General features: G+C 38.0%; 1 protein-coding gene across 6 annotated transcripts in view; it reads left to right on the top strand.

Annotated features, from left to right (window-relative positions):
• UNC5D (unc-5 netrin receptor D) overlaps positions 1–22,925 on the top strand; it is a 552,460-nt gene that overhangs the window by 289,858 nt on the left and 239,677 nt on the right. For all 6 annotated transcript variants that reach the window (XM_002818989.5, XM_054561426.2, XM_054561425.2 and 3 more), the window contains exon 2: positions 17,948–18,166. In XM_002818989.5, coding sequence (XP_002819035.1) covers positions 17,948–18,166 — 219 coding nt within the window. The remainder of the gene's footprint in view (positions 1–17,947; positions 18,167–22,925) is intronic.

Genomic DNA, 22,925 nt, shown 5'->3' on the forward strand with positions numbered 1-22,925 from the left:
TTGTGATTTAGGAACTATTTTTTTTTTTTTTTAAATAATTACAGTGGTGCCATTGTATTAGGTTTTTTTTTTTTTTTTTTTTGAGACTGGGTCTTGTTCTGTCGCCTAGACTGAGTGCAGTGGTGCACTCATGGCTCACTGCAGCCTCAATATCCAGGACCAAAATGATCCTCCTAACTCAGCCTCCCAAGTGGCTAGAACTACAGGCACACACCACCACATCTAGCTAACTTTTTATTTTTTGTAGAGATTGGGGTCTTACTATGTTGCCCAGGCTGGTCTCGAATTCCTGGACATAAGCATTCTTCCCACTTCGACCTCCCAAAGTACTAGAATTACAGGCATGAGCCACCATGCCTAGCCTGTTGTATTAGTTAATCTGCAACATTAATTCACAATTTTAAAAAGCAACTATGCAAAGATACCCTGGTATAAGTAGATAATTTTCAAGAAATGACAGACCTGATTATTCCCTTGAAGGTCATGAGGATAAAATCTAGTTGAAGTTTCAGAGCAACCTAAAATTCATTTGTATCCTTTGAAATTAGGAATGTGCTCTTTTAACTAACTTTTTTGTTTTAATTGTGCAGAAAAGCAATGTGTTACTTCAAAGGTATTTAGTCATAGTAAAATCCAGTTTAGCTATTAAAAAAGAAAATCTTCTTTTCTCTCCCTGCCCTGGAGTGTTCATAAAGAGTCTACAAATATGGTCCTTTATTTTGTGTGTGTCCCAAATATAACTGGCATAATTATCTTCATATTTGGCTCATTAAGCATTACATTCTTCTGTGATTCACTGCAGTGTGACACTGGCCCAGCAGTGAAATCATTCCCTGTGATACAAAGGGAAGAAGCACGATTCTGTTCTAGTAGTTTTACCTTTAAGTCTATGGTTACCAATTGAGAACATTGCTTTGATGTATAATTAATCTCACTGAAATCTGGTGTTTTCTACTTTCTCATAGAAAACTAGTAATCTGCATTTGCGACAGGACCAGACCTTCCACCAAACCCAGGGTCCACATTTATCTTGAAGGCTTGCATTGTTCCCTGCAGTCCTGGGAAGAGCAGCACACTCTCCAGAAAGCGGCTCCCTGAGTCCTTGGACACTGCAGCTGTAATAATAGTGGGAACTCACCTCATCCATCTCGCCTGTTCTGCACACAGTCACTGCCTCAAAAGCATTTAGTATCTTGAAAGCCAGGCAGATTCCTAGATCAGTGGCCTCTTCCACCTGAGTTGTTGTAGTTGTCACAATTGTTTTATCTGGGATTTGTGTGGGTTAGAGGTAGGGACTACATTCACAGGGTAAAATGGAAGACCGGTGAATTGTTTGCTTTTTTTCTTTTTGGTTTTTGCAATGCTAACATTGTAATCTCTCCAGAATTATTTCCAAGCACTTTAAATATTGAGAGATAAAGAGTTCATTGTTTTCTCTGTCTGAAGAAAATTTATTTTCTGCCATCTAAGAAATGAGATTAATTAACCAGGAGAGATACATGCTTATCTCATATATACTAGTTTCCTCTGAGTATTCAAATGCCTCCCCTCATTAAAAAAAAAAAAATGGCATATAAATGCCCCGTGTGCTTCAGTAAGTATCATCCTTTGATATATCTGATCTTTGGGTACCCTCCGTGACTCCATCTACTGCAGGCACGCAGTCTTCTTCTTTGACCCTGTCTATAATGAATGCGTAAATGACTATTTATATCCATCATGGGTCAAAACTTTCTGTGCCTTTACTTCTGCTCTCATCATATTTTATAAGGGGGTTCTCTATGTAATGGAATGTCACTTAGAAAAAAGATTTTTTAAAAAATGACACGTATCGTTTGTATTCTGATAGATCAAATGGTAAAAATTGTAGGCAGGCTTTTTGGTTACTTTTTTTTTTTCTCTCTCCTTGTTCCAAATTGAGACTTTTATGATTTTCCCTAATGCCTTTACCTTCAAGTACTTCTAGATTGATTTCCTTGTCTGGCCAGTGCTGTATACAGCAGGTGATCCAGTAGGGATTGTTTTTATTTGAATTATTTGTATGTGATAATAATCATTGTATTCCAGAGCTCCTTCCTGAAAGATGGGCATCTGTCGCAGTCAGTTCAGACCACTATAACAAAAATTCTGTAGACTGGGTAGCTTAAACAAGAGAAACTCATTGCTCAAAGTTCTTGGGGCTAAGAAGTCCAAGACAAAGGTACTGGAAGATTCCGTGTCGGGTGAGAGCCAGCTTCCTTGTTAGCAGATGGCTGTTTCTTCTTTGTACTCTCAGATTAGGGAGAGCAGAATGAAAAGAAGCTCTCCTGTTTCTCCTGTTTTCTTTTCTTTTCTTTTTTTTTTTTCTTTTTGACTCACTCTGTCACCCAGGCTGGAGTGCAATGGCATGATCTTGACTCACTGCAACCTCTGCTTACTGGGTTCAAGCGATTCTCCTGCCTCAGCCTTCTGAGTATCTGGGACTACAGACACATACTACCACAACCAGCTAATTTTTATATTTTTAGTAGAGACGGGGTTTCACCATATTGGCCAGACTGGTCTCAAACTCCTGACCTCAGGTGATCTGCCCTCGATGTGCTGGGATTACAGGCGTGAGCCACCACTCTTGGCCTCTCCTGTTTCTTCTAAGGGTACTAGTCCTGTTCATATGGTCACTACTCTCATAACCTAATTAATTTATAAGGGCCCCACCTCCTAACAGCAGCGAATTGAGCATCAGATTTTCAACATTTTAATTTGGCAGTGGGAAGGAGGGGAGGATACAATATTTAATCATTAACAATGCCCAGTTAAGTTTATCATGAATTCCAGAAACAACTGGTTATTTTTATAGTTGATATCATATATCATCATTTGTCAATGGGAAAAAGTAATTTGTAGGTCTCAGTTTTCTTTTGTAGTTTTTTATTGCAGGAATTGTATAATATTATAGGGAGGAAATAGTAATGTAGCATATATCTAGAGTGTTTTTGATGAGCAACTCGTAATGCTGTTTGTCAGCTTTCTCTGACACTGTTGTGCCATTGTTTCCATCATACTGTCAACTTTAAACACTGTCTAAACACGGATTTTAATGTCTTTTAATGACATGATATTGTCTTCATATGTGGGTACTAAGTGTGCTTATTTCTAATTTGCAGTTATGATGTTAAATTCTAACATTAATGTGACATCCACTATAAACACCGTCACTGGTCTCCTGTTTGAGAAACCTTGTGTTGATGGTTCTAGATGTACTTAAAGATCAATTCAAAATGAGTTACGTTTACTGTGGTCTGCTTTGGGTTGATGGTTCTAGATTTACTTCAAGATCAATTCAAAATAACTATGTTTACTCATTTGTGTAAAATAGTATCCAAAAAGTATTCAGGGCCATTTTTAAGTAAAGGTACTACAGAATAGGTCCTTCCTGGGATATAGAGTGTCTTTTCGCTAATATAATATTTGAAATGCTCAAAGATACTACATTTGATCAGGAAAGCCCTGTAGTCCAACTTGTTTTAATATATATTTGGGCTACAAAAAAAGATTGAGAGATAGGAGAAAATATATACATAGTGTAATGATATCAACATCCATTTTTTTCTTTCCCTTTCTTTGCCTACTTACCTAACATGAAAATTTTGAAACTCTCTGAACTCCCACATATTTGCTCTAGATGTTACCTCTAAATGTTAGGGAATATCTCATTCCTCTTAGGGCACACTGACCCATTTGATTGATGGTTTAATATCTTCCCCCAAAGTACCAAGTAATGTTGGTTTTTTCTTTTAATTTCAAAACCTGTACAGTAGTAATACAGGTCATTACCCATCTCCTGACCCAGACCCTGGGTACCAACAAAATTAAGTGCTTGCTAGAAGCCATGGATACCTGCAAGCTATCAACCTATTGATGATAAATAGCAAACTATAATGGCCTAGCAATATGCACATGATTGTCTGATTCCTATTCATTTGTACATGGAGGAAGGGTGCTGAGATAACTAAATAATTAAATCACATAATGCAATTAAACTTACTCTATTACAGTGCTCTTCTCCCCCCCATTCTTCTTGCTGACAGTATGCATACCAGGCTTCACCCCAGTACAATTAAGCTGATTAGGTAGTACTAAACAGCTCAAATACGTAATAGGCTTTTTGTTGTTGTTGCTGTTGCTTTTTTTTTTTTTTTTTTTTAATTTTTTTTAAGCTCCGTAAGTCAAATGCCAAAATCTTGAGGTACAACAGCAGGTCTTCCAGTGATGTACATAAAGCTCTTTTCCAAACATACTATGTCAAAGGCAAGTAGCCTTAACCCTTCAAGAGCATCCAGGTCTCTAGAATTAGTTACCGGGTTGTAATGTTAGATATTGCTTTGTAAGGAAAAAAATATGTAAAATATTCAGGCATTTCCTGGAGTGCCGTTGAGTAGACTGGGCTCTTGCTCTAGCAGTTTCTCCCTCACAAACAAAAAGTAAGAATAATCTACAGGATGCAACTCTATCTCTGCTTCATCCTTCTCCATCCATCCCTTAATTTTTCCTTAATTAATAATAATATGCTAACAATATCCTATTATAGACTGCCTATTATATGCCATACAATATCCAAGTTTATTTGCATGTAGCTATTGAATGCACACAACAACCTTGTGGTTCAATATTCTCTTTCTACCTGGAAGAATATAGAAGCTTAGGTAGGTTAGATATCTTGCCTAAGATCACACAGCTAAATAGTAAGAAAGCCTGCATTTGAATCTAGCTCTGTCTTAACTTCAAAGCCCACATTTGTTTCCCTGTAGCAGGTTGCCTCTTGATAAAAAATATCAAGAGGAACAACATTTTGTGCTTCAAATACAACTTGGTATAAATCTGTTTCTGACCGTGTCTAGCATCTACTCCAAGGAGGATAAGGAAATTAAGCCCCCTCTGTGTAGAAGTTTCACATCCCAATCAGATAACTGTCAAATCAAATCAGGGCACAGCTTCTATTGCTGGACACTAGTACCATGTGGTGTATTGTCAATCTTGACTAAATACCACATCCGAGCAGGCTCAACTAAATCTCTGTGTTAGGAAAAATAACAAAGGAATTAAAGGATTTCATATAAGCATCAGAACTTCATTCTCATATCAATGTCTTAGGCGATTTCCAGAAGAAGGACTTTGTTGTAAAAAGAAGGTCATCTCATTAAGAAACTGAAAACAAATCCCATTTCTTTTCCTTTTCTTTATGAATCCTCCACATAAAGGATTAATTTCTATTTTTATTTTTTAAAGATGTGTGTTCTTCCCTGCACGAGACCTGCTTTTGTCTAGAGATACCCTTTCTGGTCAAAATTCTGTTGCATTTGGAATAGTGAAACTCATCTCTTGATTGCTGTAATCCAAAATTCTTTTAAAAATATGGTCATGAATGAATTAATGAATTGGAAGAAATAACATAAAAAGCGAGGTGTGGCTAGGCACGGTGGCTCCTGCCTGTAATCCCAGCACTTTGGGAGGCTGAGGTGGGCTGATCATGCAATCAGGAGTTTGAGACCAGCCTGGCCAATGTGGTGAAACCCCATGTCTAATAAAAATACAAAATTTAGCCAGGTGTGGTGGCATGCACCTGTAGTCCCAGCTACTTGGGAGACTGAGGCAGGAGAATCACTTGAACCGGGGAGGCGAAGGTTGCAGTGAACTGAGATTGCGCCACTGCACTCCAGCCTGGGCGACAGAGCGAGACTCTGTCTCAAAAAAAAAAAAAACAAAACAAACAAAAAAAACAAGGTGTTATTGGTATCATTTGAGACCTCGATGCTAAGACAATGAAATATATACATTCAAATTATGTTTTATTTCTTTTTAGATATTATAGAGCCACATTCTCCTTAAGACTGTGTAAAACATAAAACTTAAATGATAAAAATATGAATAAACAATTCAGAAGGTAAACAAAAATAGTGGAAAATATGGTTTAATATTTAATTTTGCTAGTAATCAGAAAGTGTATATTAAGCAATTAATATTATTTTTATCCATTAACTAACAAATATCTCAAAGATTATGTTCAAAGCTGGTGAGGATGAGGAAAACTGGTAAGCTTCTATAATGCTGGTGCCTGTGTCAATTTGAATACTCCTTTTGAAAATAAATTTAGGGCAGGATACAGTGGCTCATGCCTACAATTCTAACATTTTGGGAGGCCAAGGTGAGAGGATCACTTGGCACCAGGAGTTCAAGACCATCCTGGGCAACAGAGAGAAAACATGTCTCCATAAAAAGTGAAAATAATTAGCTGGGCATGGTGTCACACATCTGTAGTGCCAGGTACTAAGGAGGCTAGGATAGGAGGACCACTTGACCCTGGAATTCGAGGCTGCAAAAACTATGATGGCACTACTGCACTCCAGCCTGGAAAAGATCTTGTCTCAAAATAAGTAAATAAATAAATAAATAAAATAAATAATAAAATTTTAAAAAGATATCTGCTAATGCATCATTTGTACTCAGTACATTTAATTGCAAAGATGATGGTCACAGGATTTTTTCACAGCTTCATTTATTTTTATTTTTATTTTTTAAAAAATTTATTCAACAAACACTTGTTGAGTCTCAGAGCTATTTAACCATTGGTGATATAAATAATGAAGGGTCTCACATCCTTTGCTTTCATGGAACCTATAGTCTAGATATATGTGATATCCATGTATAGTTACATACATGAATAGTTGGGCATTGGTATACATGAATAGTTGCTTAGTTGTACAAAGTATTATGGAAGAGCAAAGAAGAGGAATGGAACCAACCTATGATTTGGTGGACTCTGGTAGCCTTACATAAGATGTGTCAACTAAGCTGAATCTAAAGGAGTAAAATCAGCTATAAGCAAAAGAGGGGTGACATTTGTATCATGGGGCAGAAGGAAAAGCATGCATGTGAGCTCCAGGTGAAGAGCAATTAGATCCCTGAAAGAATTGAGTGGCAGTCCCTATAGCTTCTAGGTGGTGAAGTGATTAGGCACTGAAGCTAGCGGTAAATACAGGGACCACGTCATGAAAGGCCTGGTCAGTCATGATAAATATATACATATATATATATGTATAAGAATTTTATTCAAAAGACTGACGAATTTTATCCAAAGGATTAAGAATTTCAAGACAGAATGACATGTTTGAATTTGCATTTTGGAAAGAGCATTCTGCTTTGCAGTGTGTAGGAGGGATTAAAGGAAGGCAGGCAGAAGAGAAAAAGGATCCATTGTAGTCATGTAGGGGAATGATGGCGGTGATTCACACAAGCATAGGAAGAGTGGAGATGAAGAGCAATTGTTGAATTTGAAGGATATTTAGGAGAGGGAATCAATGGGGTTTAGTGATGAATTCAATATAGGGGCTTAATAGGAGAAAAGTAGGTGATACCCAAGTTCTAGCTTAGGGAACCTGGTAAATACTAGAGCTATTACAAGCTTTATGGGATGTAGGCCAAAAAAGTCTTGGGGCCAAGCAATAGGTCTGTTTGAGGCATAAAAGTTTGAGGGTTCTTTAGGACATTGAAGTAACTATATTTAGAGGCAATTTTATGTGTAGAATTGAAGCTTCAGAGGGACAACTGTACTAAAGATATAAATTTTGGTATAATATAGATATGTGGAGAATTATAGTATCAATATAATGCTAAAATTTGGATATAACTAAATGTTCAATAGTAAAGAAATAGATCAACACTGACACACCTGCAATCATTAGAATTAGTTTTATGAGGAGGTAATACCATGAAAAAATGAGATAACATATTACAAATATATGTGTGTTCTATGTATACAAAACCAAAATATTAAGTATACATCGGAAACAGATACTAGAATGAATCATATCAAATTATTAATAGTATTAGTCTTTGGGAATTTGGTGACAATGGGTAGGAATATTTTTAACATGTATTTGTATTTTTCTATAATTTAGTATAAACCATAATTTTCCATATAAAATATATCATAAAATGTTAACTATATTTTCCCTTTTACTATATTGAACTATAGAATGACTATAGAATGTTTACAAGTTATAAGATCACTATAAAAGATACTTTCCAAGATTTTAGGGGGTAAAATTTCTCAATAGATAATAACACAAAATTTAGTTGTCAATTTAATATTTCATGTTCCATCAAAACAAAATTGGCATGATGAAAAAATGCTGTTCTGGATGTCAGTGCAAAGAGGTTTTTCTCCTGTGCCTGTGACTTAGAACTCGTTGACAAGTTGTTTAGCCTCTGAGAGCCTGGATGACTTCTAAGATAGGAGAGTCGGTTTGGATTTTCTCCAAGGTGATCTTCCACCCTATTTTGCCTGTGTCCACATCACATACAAAAAAATCCGTCAAACCATGTTCCAGTCAAATCAGCCTATATTTACATTTTGAGATATGCAGCTAAATGGCCACAGTCTAGGATTTTATGTGACCTGACATCTAATAGGAGTGTATTTCTTTCAAAGAGAATTTAATGTTTGTTCCTTACAGTTTCATTTTCCCGCTTTTGTTTCTTCTTTTTGTCATAAAAAGATTGAAAATCCGTGCTGTATTAGTCTGCAGAACATAAAATATAAAGCTCTTCCTGAAAGGTAATTTTCGAAGAGTGAAAAATATGAGAATTGTGTTTGATTGTTTGGTTTTCTGTCATTCAATGTTGCATTAAAACAACCATTTTTCCATAACTATGAATGGCCTCACTCTTTAAAACTGTCAGTTACAAATGAAAAGCGATAACACTTTGAAAGCAAAACTTTTCCCAAATCCCACTAGGTTTTCAGATGAATTTGAAAATTAGTCAGTGGTACATATTCATACATAAATGTATCCATTGTTGGGGGAGGAATTAAACAATTTATAAACTCCATCTCCATATTCTCAGCAAGATATGCTTTTTTACATCTTAAAATGAATAATTGTTATAAATCTTATAATCTTATTCTTTTTCATTTTTTCCTAAATACATTTATATTTTGTTTTTCCCTGATACGTGGATTTTAATACACTAAAGTTAGAGACCATGAAGTGAAAGCTAGAATTACCATAGTTTAGGAAGCCTTTTATGTTCTTTCACTAAAGCAGAGGAGTGTGTGTGTGTGTGTGTGTGTGTGTGTGTGTGTGTGTGTGTGTGTGTATGTTTCCTGGTTATGCGTTTATTCTAGAAACCTAAAAATAGAGAAAAAGCAAAAAACTTAATACAAACTTAAATTACTAACATTGCATGACCCAGAGAAAAATACCTGGACTAAATTTGACATCTTACTTCAAAGTCTCTTTGAATAAACTGTTATGGGAACAGGTGTCTCAGGTTAAATCACTGTATGTTTCCATTAGGGGACAAAGCTGTACCTGCCATCATAACTGGTGTAGAATCTCTGGCTTAGATCCAATTTGAGAGGCCAGTTTTGGAGATGACTTAAGTGAAAGCTAAAATGATGGTTACAAGTTAACAATCAAAGAAAAACAAAACTTTTCTTTGTGGCCCTCTTGGGAAATAAGTCACCTGTGTTAGTGTGGCTGAAAGAGTAACTGTCCTGTGTATTAGGACCAGCATGGGTTCTCTCGCATTCAAAGTAAGCACAGCTGAACTGGTCTGAGGGCCCATGCTGTAAAACAAGACAGCTTTCTTTCTATAATCTGGTGGTTACTCTGCGTCTGCATCTCTGAAAGTTCCTAGTTCAAGGCACGCAGAAAGGAGAGATGTTAGAATTGCTAAGGGACAAACTTTAAACAAATTAAATTTAACCGAGTTGAATTGAGCAAAGAACTGTTCACGAATCAAGCAATCCTTGAACCAAAATAGGTTTAGAGAGATTCCAGGCTGCCACGTGGTCAAAGAAGATTTATGGACAGAAAAGGAAAGTGACGTTTAGAAAACGGAAGTGAAATTCAGAAACAGCCAGATCAGTTACAGCTCAGTGTTTATCTTATTTGAACACGATGTGAACCATAGGCTTTAGGCATAATTTAAAATATGTCAGGAGGCAGCTTTAGTCTAAACTTAATTTAACAGACCCACATAAGACCAATGATTTAATAAAATCTCAAACTCTTTAAAATGTGCATTCTAATGAAGATGATATTTAGCTCTACGTAACTTTTCGAATTCCTTTCCATGTACCCATGGCACGTAATATTTCAGCCATCCCATATTTCCTAAGATTTCTCTCTTACCTTTTAATCTCTGCACATGGCATGCCCGCTGTTGGGCTACCTTCTCCAACTTGCCCAGTTGGTCAGCACATTTATCCAGACTGTGATGAGGGGTAATCTTCCCTGTCATGCCTGCCATAAACCCTCCCAGGGACAGTTAGGCTCTCTCCTCTGTACCCAATGACACTTTGCATATACTTCCAATTTACTGTAAGCATGCTTGTCATAGATTTGTTATTATTTAACTCTATTTTTAGTCTGTGAGCTCCTGGCAGAAAGTAACTGTGTCTTAGTCATTTTTGAATCCCTAGTACCTAGAACATTGTCTAATCTTAGTAGGCATGCACATGCGTCTATTTAAAAAAAAAACATTGAATGTATTAAACTGATAAACTAGAGAATAATGAATGTTCTTTTGTAGAGTCTACTAAAATCTGAAGTTCTTTAAGGAACTAAGAATGGCTCTTTGATTTCTTTGAATGTGTCTTAAGCACTGTTTCCCATCTTTCATTCTGCAGGATTTAAGATCTGCTCAATAAAGTAATATCTCAGTCATATATAAGATTGGCACAGGTGAGGTGAATGATGCAAACGCAATAATATAAAACACTTCCATTTTTATTACAGGTTAGGAAGAAATAATAGTTTTCAAGTTAAAAATAAATAAACAAGAAACTTTTATTAGGGCCTAGGGAAAGAGTCTGTGTTTCATAAATTGCATTAAATATTTGGTATGTAAAATTCCGGCTGCTGTTCTGCATTAAATGGGCGAAATGCATCCCCTATCTAATTAAGTAACCATATGGAGACAAGTCACATTTACATAAATGAAGGCAGAAAGCCTGGCTCTATTGTATTCTCTTTTAGATTATGTAACTTGGTTTTCCTGCTATGGCTCTGACTTGCACATTGCCGTGGACCAATACACTCACAGAAAATGAATGGAAGTTAAAGAGCTAATTCTAAGGAGCCTTACTCTATTTACATATTGCAGTGAGAAGGACTCTGGAATATTATGAAATCTCCTATGTTTATTAACTACTTGCCTATTAAAGCCAATAGTTTTGGGACCTGGCCAAAAGGAAACCCATTGTGTATTAGCCTGCTTTGCAAGATAGCTATGTGCCTGGTGTACAGTGTAACCATTTCACTGAATGTTTATTGAATAGGTGCTTCACAGCATGTGTTCTGAATTTTTCACCTAACAGAATTTTACTAATGTAGCTACAGGGAGCAAATGATAAAGAAGTGTTATAAGCAACGGTCCATATCACTAGGACTCTGAGATAAAAATGATAATAGCAATCAGAAAATCAAAATATAAATGTTAGGATAATAAGTTTGGGGATGGAAATCATAGGGATGATAATTGTAATTCTTTCATTTTTATGCTTTTCTTTGTCCACACAGTGATGATGCTGAAGGTTGTGGTCATGGTGCCACATGATGTGTATGTAACATTTAACCATTTACTCTATTTTTACACATACTTTAACATCACAAAACACCAACAGACTTTAGTCATCCATTTTTGTGAATGAGAAAAATGGAACAACATCAGGGTTAAGTTATTCACCCAAGGTCACAGAGTTAACACAGACCTTGTCAGGTTATTTGATTCTCATGTAAAGTTCTTTAGTTTTAGCAGATTTAGTCTTTGCTTTTTGGTGTGGTCCCTGTTTACACTTTGAAACAAATATCAGTATAGTGAAAAGAAAAGCATACGTTGGAGACAGAAAAGGAGAAAAAAAGTGATATGTATTTCAAAGTAATGTCCTCTCAAGAAAAGATTATACAAATAATTTAGAACATCTCAAAATCTCCTGATGCTCAAATTCACTTAAACAATAATCTGATGGATCAGGATTTTATGAATCCCAATTTTGGATGACTGTGGGCCCCGGTGTTCCCAATTGCATTACAAATACAACACATCAAATGATAAAATATTGGCAGTTTATTATGCTTAACCCTATTAGAATGGCAGTGCCTTTCGCCCAGTTGTTTTTCTTGCTAATGTTCACCACGTCCTTATATTTTAATTGGAATTTTAGTTGTTAAATATTCCTGCTTTAAAAGAAACATTTATTTCTAAATGAAACACAGAAAAATTCTTATTATTTTATTCTCAAACAATTATTCTTTGACTTCTTTATTTCTGACTTTGGTGAGGATGTCTAGTCAGTTAAATATAGTTGGTAGAACACTAGTTCTCTCAAAAATATTTATTTTCTCAGGGCCTTCTCTGGGAGGGGTTCCTAACACACCCATCCTGACCTGGAATCGCAGTCCAGCTGACAGGTTAACCAAATGATCTTTAAGGTAAATGTCATACTTATTGTAAATGAAGAAGTGACTCACAGATAATGTGTGTTTTTATACCATCTTTTGGTTTTATGAACTGCACACTATTACCCTGCGACAGGCATTCACTAAATTAGAGTATCAGACTTATAAGAATCCATTCATCTGAAACAAAATGGAATTCTGAGGTGGCTGGAGTCAGAGACCTGCATTCAAGTTCTGAGCCCACCACTTACTGTCAGTGCAGCCTTAGGCAAGGCAGATAATTAAAGCATCTCCTCAGATGCACAATGACACCCACCTCGGAGAGTTTCTGTGTCACTTAAATGACCGAATCCGTGTAGAAGGCTTATTACCACAATCTGTAGTCACTTGGTAAATGGCAGCTCTTATTTTGACTTTCTGCTAACGGAGTCTCCACGTTCCTTAGCCTACCAAGGCTCTTTCCTGAACAGCTGATGGCATTAGGATTTAATTAAGTGAAGCTTGGAGTGCTGGCTTTGTGTAAGAAGGAAGATGCCGCTGTATCAGTGAGGAACGTTTTCTGCCACAAATAACAGAAAATCTATCCGTAGCGTTAAATAAGTAGGGATTGTTTAAAAAAAAAAAAAAGCTGTAATATATTATCTGGGGGTGGATGATCCTGGTGTTAGTTAAAGCTCTCAGTGATGTCTGTGCTGGAACTTCTGGGTTCCTGTTGGACTTTTCCTCCCGAACTTCCCCAGGTAAGGCAGGAACAAACAGGAGAAAGGACAGTACCAACCACACCTATTCTTTCTTTCTTTCTTTTTTTTTTTTTTTTTCTGAGACAGAGTCTCACTCTTTCACTCAGGCTGGAGTGCAATGGTGTGATCTCAGCTCACTGCAACCTCCGCCTTCCGAGTACAAGTGATTTTCCAGCCTCAGCCTCCTGAGTAGCTGGGATTACAGGCATGTGCCACCACACCTGGCTAATTTTTGTATTTTTAGTAGAGACGGGGTTTCACCATGTTGGCCAGGCTGGTCTCAAACTTCTGACCTCAGCTAATCTGCCCACCTCCGCCTCCCAAAGTGCTGGGATTACAGGCATGAGCCACCGTGCCTGGTCACACCTATTCTTTATATCAGGGAAATACAAGCTTTCACAGAAGCTTCTGTTTATGACTCATGTGCTAAACCAGTGTCACCTCACCATGCTGACCTGCAAGAAGGTCATCAGGGTCTGTGATTTTTCCAGCCTCTGCTGTGAATGTGGTGTGGAAGGAGGCAGATGGCTGGATCAGTCACCAGCCATTTGTCCTACCAGAATTTAAAACTTTTCTTTGAATTATAAAGTGGAGTTGTGGCATATGTGTTGAGATTATGAATAAATTTATCTTGAAGGAAAAAAAGCATTCATGCAGTCTTGCATAAAACTATTTATTAAAGTAAGTGACCTCTTCCCACTCTGTCCCAAAGAATAGAATCTGTCAGCAATTTACAAGCCCCTTAAAAGTTTCCACTTCAGTTCCTGTTCCTCTTTCTTCCCTATCCTTCCCTTTTACTGAAAGAATTGACAATTTCCTGAAGAATTCAGTTCAAAACTACCAGGCAGGGCTGAGCATGGTTGGCAAGTATGGGTTGGAGAGGGGGAGAGAGAGGTGAGTCATCGTCCTGTGGAATTTGAGGAAGGGGTGTCCTCCTGGAGAGGCAGCCTGCTGAGGGGGTTAAGCCCTTTTGCTGGAGGGCAGCCACCTACTGGGCAGGGCTTTGCTGCACCAGGAATGACAGCCTGACCCAGAGTGGAATTTGGAGTGTGGGAAGGCGGGGCAGGGTACAGGGATAGGCAGTAACCACTCCCAGCACTTCGCTATACAAAGCCAAAAAAAAAAAAAAGATTCTTACTTTCACCTACCTCATTTTTTAGACGGATGCAAATAAACAGTGATATATATACAAATATATACCTACAATCCCTCACCTTCCCACTGCCACTCTAGTAAATCATTTTCCTTCGTTTCTTATTTTCATGGATCCCAACAATTTTTGTATTTATGTAATAATAAAAATGTAATGTTACATTCCACCCTTTTTATCATCCTCTGAACGTTAACTGATTCTTTTTTCTTTATTTATTTTTGAAATAGGGTCTGTCTCTCTCTGTCACCCAGGCTGGAGTGCGAGTGGTGTGATCTTGACTCGCTGCAGCCTCTACCTCCTGAGCTCAAGCAAGCCTCCCACTTCAGCCTCCCAAGCAGCTGGGACTACATGCATGCACCCAGCTAACTTTTTTATTTTTAAATTTTTTTTATAGAGAAGAGGGTCTCACTGTGTTGTCCAAGCTGTTTTCAAACTCCTAGGCTTAAGTGATCCTCTCGCCTTTGCCTCCCAAAGTGCTGGGATTACAGGCATGAGTTGTGCCTGGCCTAAGATTGACTGATCCTTAAGGGGGATCCTCGGGTAGCTAGGACAGTTACCCTCAGGCTTGTCCATTCCACTCTGCTGCTCTGTCTTTCAGATGCAGGCTGAATGTGCTGCTTTATCTAAAGGATATTTATTAAAATGGGAGGAGGGGAACCTAATTGTTTTTAGATCTCTCTGTGTTTTGTGAGTTGAATGGTTAGAACTTGATCTATTACATGATCTAGTGCCTTTATTTATTTGGCATTTATTTATGCCAGATCGTAGACATATTCATGCATTGCTACTAGTAAAGCAAAAATGCATCATTCAGATTGCACGTCTGTACGTGTCTGTTCAGCTTACCACTATAAGTTTGGGTATGTATTGTTTATCAAGTGGCCCTTTTATGAATTGAACAATGAATTGGACAGAACGAAAGCCCCTAATAGGAGTGTAAGCAGTTGATGCTCATATAAAATCTTTTAATACTTTTGTCATTTCCTCTAACGTATGGATTTACAAAAGCCTGAGGGGACTTGGTATTTGTTGAAGATAGAAATTGGCATAAGCATTCAGTAACAAAACAAATTAATATATGATTTATTTTATGAAATCTATTTTAAATATAATTAAAATATCTTTAAAAAACCACGTCTGAGATTCTACCCCGAAACCCCTCTTACTCCCTGTGACATATACACATTTTATTTTCTGACTTTATTGTACTTTTGACATAAACTGTTTGCCCTTACTTTTTAGAATATTTGCTTTACAATTTTTTGATGCTGACAATTACTTAAACGTGAGTTAGCTTTTCCATTGCAAATACATTTCAAGGCTTATAGTCTCTTAAACTCTGTGTTATGTGAGGCTGTTTTTCCTCCCCTTAAGCTGATGTATTTAATGGGAAAAAAAATCTTATTTGGAAGAATCAAGTTACAGTTACATTTAATTTGTTCCAGTGGCAAACTATGCATGTGTGTTCCCAGTCATTAGGAACCATTTACTAACTCGGTGTCTTTTATTTTCTTCCTTATACAAAATACCTCTTGAAGTCTGAGCCTTTGTACCTCTTTTTACTTTTAAGAATTCCTCCTGTAGTTCCTCAACAGAACATTACTCTTTTTTTTTTTTTTAAGTGAGACAGAGTCTTACCCTGTCGCCCAGGCTGGAGGCTGGAGTGCAGTAGCATGACCTTGGCTCACTGCAACCTCTGCCTTCCAGGTTCAAGCAATTCTCCTGCCTCAGCCTCTCAAGTCGCTAAGATTACAGGCACGTGCCACCATGCCTGGATACTATTTTTATTTTTAGTAGAGACAGGGATTTGCCATGTTGGCCAGGCTGGTCTCAAATTCCCGACCTCAAGTGATCTGCCTGCCTAGGCCTCTCAAAGTGTTGGGATTACAGTCGTGAGCCACCGCGCCCAGTCAGAACAATGCTCCTGTTTTTAATGAATTAGGTTTACGATTGACAATGTTTCCTGATTTGGGTTGTTGACTTAAGCATGAATAGTAAGAGGCTCTGGTCACAACTGCATCAATGACATGGAGAAAGCAGGTGAGGTCACAAGATGCATCCCTTTCCCAGACTCTCTTCAGAGAGTTGGATCTGATGGGTGAGTGCATTAGTCAGGGTTCTCTAGAGGGACAGAACTAATAGGATAGATGTATATATAAAAGGGAGTTGCTTAGGAAGTATTGACTCACGATCACAAGGTGAGGTCCCACAATAGGCCGTCTGCAAGCTGAGAAGCAAGGAAGCCAGTTCAAGTCCCAAAATTTTAGAACTTGGAGTCCGATGTTCGAGGGCAGGAAGCATCCAGCATGGGAGAACAATGTAGGCCAGAAGTCTCAACCAGTCTTTCCACATTCTTCTACCTGCTTTTATTCTGGCCATGCTGGCAGCTGATTACATGGTACCCACCTGGATTGAGGGTGGGTCTGCCTTTCCCAGCCCACAGTCTCAAATGTTAATTTGACATTTGACAACACCCTCACAGACTCACCCAGGAACAATACTTTGAATCCTTCCATCCAATCAAGTTGACACTCCGTATTAACCATCACAGTGAGATTGTTCTTCCAGTGGTTCACTAGGTAGTTTTCCTCCACTTCATCCTAAAGACTGGTTGGTCTCAATGGGAACAACCATTTCTAGGGCAGTTAATCTTGCTATTGAAATATTTGCTTTCTTTGGTCTTACAGTAGAATGGCCTTTTGAGGGTACAAGATGCCACTCCTCCTTGTCCTCTCCACTGTGCTCAGCAATCACACCCTCCTGCCTTTCATTTTGTGGCAGTTTCCTGGGACTTAAGTCTTTGCTCACTGTGTGAAGAAACAGGGAAGTACAGTTTTCCCTCCTGTGCTTCCCTTTTTATATTGCTTCCTCCATTTCCTAAGGTTAGGGGAGAGTCCAGTTTATTCCTTTCATTTGATCAAATGTAATTATAACTACTGGCTATAAGCTCAGAGTTATTAGTGATTTGTGTTCATTCTCACCAGCGGAAGGTTGCTGGGGGCAGAGGGTGGGCCAGAGGCAAGCAAAATGTAATCATGTTTCCTTTGAAGGGGCAGTGAGCTGGTGAGTTATCCAAGATCCAAGACAGATTGCCAGACAATCTCCACCGTTTCATACGTAAAGAAAGCAGACCATTTGGAATCTTTTGACCATATTTTATGGCTGAGTATCCTCTGTCATCATCCCTGTTACTCACATACATGTGTGGGAGAGCAACATCTATTCTCACCATTTTTTCAAAGTTTTGAAGCAGCCTGGGGTTGTCATTAGCCGTTTGAGGTAACCGTTCACCAGAGCCTCTCACCTCACAGATGTTTATCTCAGTTGTTTCTGCAAAGATGCTCAGATTCAAAACAGAAATTTGAGGGGTGTCCTATTCATTCTTATGCTTCATCCAATAACGCTGAAGCCATGGCTAGCTGTGTTACCATATCCTCCTAGTTCAGCTTCTAGAAGATAATTCATCTACACCAGTTCTACAAGCATGCTTTATTAATAAAGTGAAGATTTCTCCAGCACAGAATCTTAGAGCTGGTGCGGGTTTGCCATTGTGTCCTGGTGTATGTGCTATCAATGTAGGCTGTGTTCTGACGTCTTTTTTGATTTCACAGGAACTGACAATGGCGAAGCCCTTCCCGAATCCATCCCATCAGCTCCTGGGACACTGCCTCATTTCATAGAGGAGCCAGATGATGCTTATATTATCAAGAGCAATCCTATTGCACTCAGGTGCAAAGCGAGGCCAGCCATGCAGATATTCTTCAAATGCAACGGCGAGTGGGTCCATCAGAACGAGCACGTCTCTGAAGAGAGTCTGGACAAGAGCTCAGGTAGGAGCATGCAGCAGTCAGAAGCAGCCGTGGTGACTCTTCAGGTTCTCCTGTGGTTATGTCTCTGGGAAAGACTGGAAATCACCCCCCATTGCCTTGTGTGAATGAGGCAATAAGATGCAATCCTTTTCTTCAAATGACCTTACAGCTGCCTTGGTAGTCCCTTCCAATATGATGCAGAGGCATTTTTTTCTTGATGTAGATAACTTTAAACACCAAATTTTGTATGAAAGTTAATATTATCACTGGAAATAAACCAGGGAATCACTGTTTTCGTTTGCAGAATTCTGAATATTTTTGAGGACAAATATTAAATCTTGCATCAAACCCCTGGTTAAGCAGCATGATTTGAGTTTCTTTAATCTTTCCTAGATTTTCTTCTTTGCACTTTATTCTCCGCATTTGGTGGTTTCTGAGTCCCTTTTTTTTTTTTTTTTTGACTATGGTGTAGTGGCAGATCCCAAATTAGATTACCATATCCTAGCAGGATCTCCAATATGAAAGAATTGTGGGACCATCTTTACATTATTAGTAAATTATTGGTGAATTTGGCTGATAAGTGGTGATGATGGAAATTATGATTATACTAACTAATGCATATTGACCACTCACTATATATCAGGCTTTAAGCATTTGACAGACATTATTTATCTTGCTCAGTTTTTTCAACAGTCCCCTGCAGTAGATAATGCTATTATTACCTTCTTATAGACAAGGAAACTAAGGCTCAAAGAGATTAAGTAAAGTGCTTGCCCTGGATGTCAAAGTGAGATAATTTGACTCAAAGCCTTCAAAATGTATACCCTTTTATATTTTCATGTTGACAGAAACAATCTATGCTTCTGAACTTTGCTTTCTCAGACAAGATCCAATCTGGTCACACGTTAGATTGTTGATTTTTTAGATGGTCAACTACTTGACTTGGTCAACTCACTAGATATCAGATTTTTGAATAAGTCAGAAAACATCAGTATAACTCTGAAGTTTCAAATCAGCCTAATTTATTAACTAAATAGCAACGATATTCTATATAACAAGGTAGGCCTTTCAGAGTATTCAGAGATAGGTAAGAAAATAGCCCATGGGGTGAACTTTACACATAATGACAGAGATAAGACAAATATGCCCATAAATTCTGTGCAGATGAGGTTAGGATAAATATCTGAAAAGAAGAATCTGATTCTACAGAAGATTTGTTTCTTAAATCACATCTAACTAGGACTATCAGTAAAGGTATTGTAGACTTGATAGCGGTTGAAAGGGACATTGATGAATATGTAAGTCAGATGGGCATAATTGATCCTACACCATATGGAGGAGAGAGGAGTTTTAGTGGCCTGAAGGTCACAAACATTAGTCAATGAAGAAAGCCTAGTATACGTTCAGCAAAACGTTTGATTTTGTTGAAATATAAAATTTATGTACAAGAATAGCAGCCAGTGGCTAGAAAACTCAGTTTAGTCAATGGTATGAAAGGCCTCAAATAAGAGTGTGGAGTCCTTCACTTAGTTTTATGGGTATTTTGGTTCTGGTGATTGATCATATTGATGTACGGGTATGCAGTGACTGGAGCTCTGCTTTAAAAAATGAATCTGGAAGAAACGTTGGTAAGCAGAAACCAGAACAAGGGAGCTAAGAGACATGGATAATTCAGGTGAGAGAAGGTAAGAACTGGTTCAAGAGTGGGGAGGCTACAGAAATAACAACCAGAATATAAGTAATTGCATTACCAAGGAGAAAAATGTGAGATCATAGTTTTGACAAGCTAAATTTGAAGTGCTTGTGGTATACAATGAAGAGATGTAGATTTGGAACTTGATAGAATTAGGAGGTAGAAGAGTAGATTTGAGAATCACTAGGAAAGAATGAAGCCATGTGGTGGAAGAGCTGTTAGAGAGGAAGGGTCAACTAGGTCTACTTGTAAAGGAAGTAGACCTAGAGATATACCCCTTCAGAAGACAGGGATAGGAGTATCAGCCTCCGGCAAAGAAGTAACCAGGGGAGCCGGGTGAGGTGGCTCACGCCTGTAATCCTAGCACTTTGGGAGGCCGAGGTGGGCAGATCACAAGGTCAGGGGTTTGAGACCAGCCTGGCCAATATGGTGAAACCCTGTCTCTAATAAAAATACAAAAATTAGCCACGGTTGGTGATGGGTGCCTGTAGTCCCAGCTACTCAGGAGGCTGAGGCAGAAGAATTGCTTGAACCCAGGAGGAGGAGGTTGCAGTGAGCCAAGATTATGCCACTGCACTCCAGCTGGGTGACAGAGCAAGACTCCGTCTAAAAAAAAAAGGAAAAGAGAAAAGAAGTTACCAGGGGATGCTGTGTTCCAAAGCAAAAGGAAAAAGTTATCTCAAAAAGATCTGTAGGTAAAACTCTATCAATAAAGAGAAGGGCCAAGGACTAAACATCTTATTTACATGCAAAGAAAGTGTGCTAATCATTACACAGTTCTGAACTACTGTAGGATTGCAGTATAAATTCAAAACTCCAAAAAGTAGAGAAACACCTAAAACTCTATAATAATTCCCTATTCATTTCAAATTGGAATTAGTAGGAGGAAGAAAAAAAAAAAAAAAGTGCCCCTTTTAGAGATGTTCTTCAGACCAAAGCATGTGTAGAATCCTAGAATCTAAATGTAAGAACTGGGAGAGAGAGAGCTTAGTGATAATCTAACAGCCCTATTTTATACATTAAAAATGTTAAGATTCAAGAGATACAATGAGTTCATAGCATAGCTGTTTCAAGGACCCAGATCTCCTGATTTCTCCTTCAGATGAATTTCTTCAACACCATGAGCCACCTTTGCCTGTAGATTTCTATACTTTTCTCCCAAATCAAAATATTGACAAGTTTTCTTGCTGACATAAGGATGGATTGAAGTACATGGCTCATCATTTTGCATTATGAATCTATTTAGGGTTTCAGTCACCCGTGTGTATCATCCTATACATATATCATTTTAGAATTTCTTTATTCCTGACCATTTCTTCCATCTTCATAAAAGCCAATCCTTTAATCTGGGCATGTTTCTGGCACTGTTAGACAAAAGTTTATAGCAAGCAATGATAGACATTTCCAGGATTGTTGATACAGTTTTCATTTTGAAGAAAGGATTTGGCATTTCAATGGGGAAAGTAGAGAACAAATTGAATCTTGGTTTCAGGAACGTCTCTGATCTTGTGCTCCCAAGGCTGGGACCCAGGAGAGACCTAGATGGAGAGGCCTGGTGCTGGGAGAGATTGAGTCAGAGACAACAGCAGTCTCACTTACGTTGACATTAAAAATTCAAAGGAAGACACTGGAATTTGGGAGAGGGCAACCAAGGGAATGACATCTACCATATAAGCAAAAGGCTACAAAACAATGGCAGAATATGACAGGCTTGTGTCTTTTGCTCAATTAGTACAACTAAAAAGGACTCAAATACCAGTGGCTCACTGGGGCTGTATGTTTTATCATCAGATGTCTCTGTCCTAGATTTTGCCCAGCAATGAACTCAAAATAGCCGAATCCCATTGGGCAAACTCTTCCAAATGAAAGATAGAAAGAATATTGTAAAATGATCAGCCATTTCTTTTACCACTGCTAGAAAAATCTTATATCCCTTCTCATATAAAGACCTCTTGAAGTATTGCAAGCCAATTCAACAGTGCACCCTCTTCTAATTTCACTACATTCTGTTTTGTTATTTCTTCCCCCTTTTAATTCCCCTAGCATTGCTAGGCAACTCCATGTCATGTGGATAGCGTTTTTGATTACATTCTCTACCTCCGTGTAGAAATCTCCTCCTCTCTGCTTCCTTAAAAAAAGAAAAAGAAAGCCAATAAAAGACATATTTCAAAGAAACTGAGCAGATCAAAAAATTCATAAATGACCAAATCTGAGGATATTATATACCGATTTTTAAAAATATGCTGTTGAGAAAGGACTTAAATTTTAGCAGTTACCTTTTTGTAAAGAACTTTATAAGCACAACCTTTTCTTCCAAGTCATTTTGATTGAATCAATGTGAAAGAAATGTCTCTCCCTAAACAGTTTTCTTCTGTGTAGTTAATGAAAATCACTATCCGCCACACACTGCAATTATGTTTCCTAAGCTCTGTATTAATAGTAGAATTGTGGAAACAAGAACAAGATGAGTGGAGATATTATACCCCAAAACAATACCTAAATGCAATCTAGCTTGGAAACAAAATGGCCTCAGGTATTGAAAAATAGATGCATTACCTCCCTTGGGTTCTCGAAGGCAGAGCTGGGAAACAGGATTTGACTACCTTTACAGACTTAATGGCTTTTGACTGGATTCGTAAAATAATTCCTGCCAGTCTAATAGGAGTGAATGACACTGAGAAGCCAAGAACGGTGGGACCACATTTGACCAGAGAGACTGAGAGAACTGTCCCTGTTTTTTTAAGTCCTGCCAAAAGTAACTCCTTATGTCTCTTTGGACAACATAATCTCCATTTCTGAAATTCTAGAGAAATTTGATAATTCTTTTTATTTACAGGCATTCTGTCTTCACAGAACTAATGGGAAATGCATAGGACCTGGGAGTGTTTGGAGTAGACACAGAATCTTTTGTGTTCCTAAATTGGAAGCAATAAGTCCTTTCAGTTGTTAAAGGCTGCAAACTGCCTTTGGTCTTTCTGGTAATTTGGCCCTGTCATCTAACAGTTCAAATAAGAAGAAAAAAGATTGTGTGTTTTCATGCAATTTAGCTTGGAAAACCCAGAGCTAGAGTTCTTTCCTGCAAAAAGT

Source organism: Pongo abelii, chromosome 7 (genome assembly GCF_028885655.2).
Source record: "Pongo abelii isolate AG06213 chromosome 7, NHGRI_mPonAbe1-v2.0_pri, whole genome shotgun sequence".
Taxonomy (NCBI): domain Eukaryota; kingdom Metazoa; phylum Chordata; class Mammalia; order Primates; family Hominidae; genus Pongo; species Pongo abelii.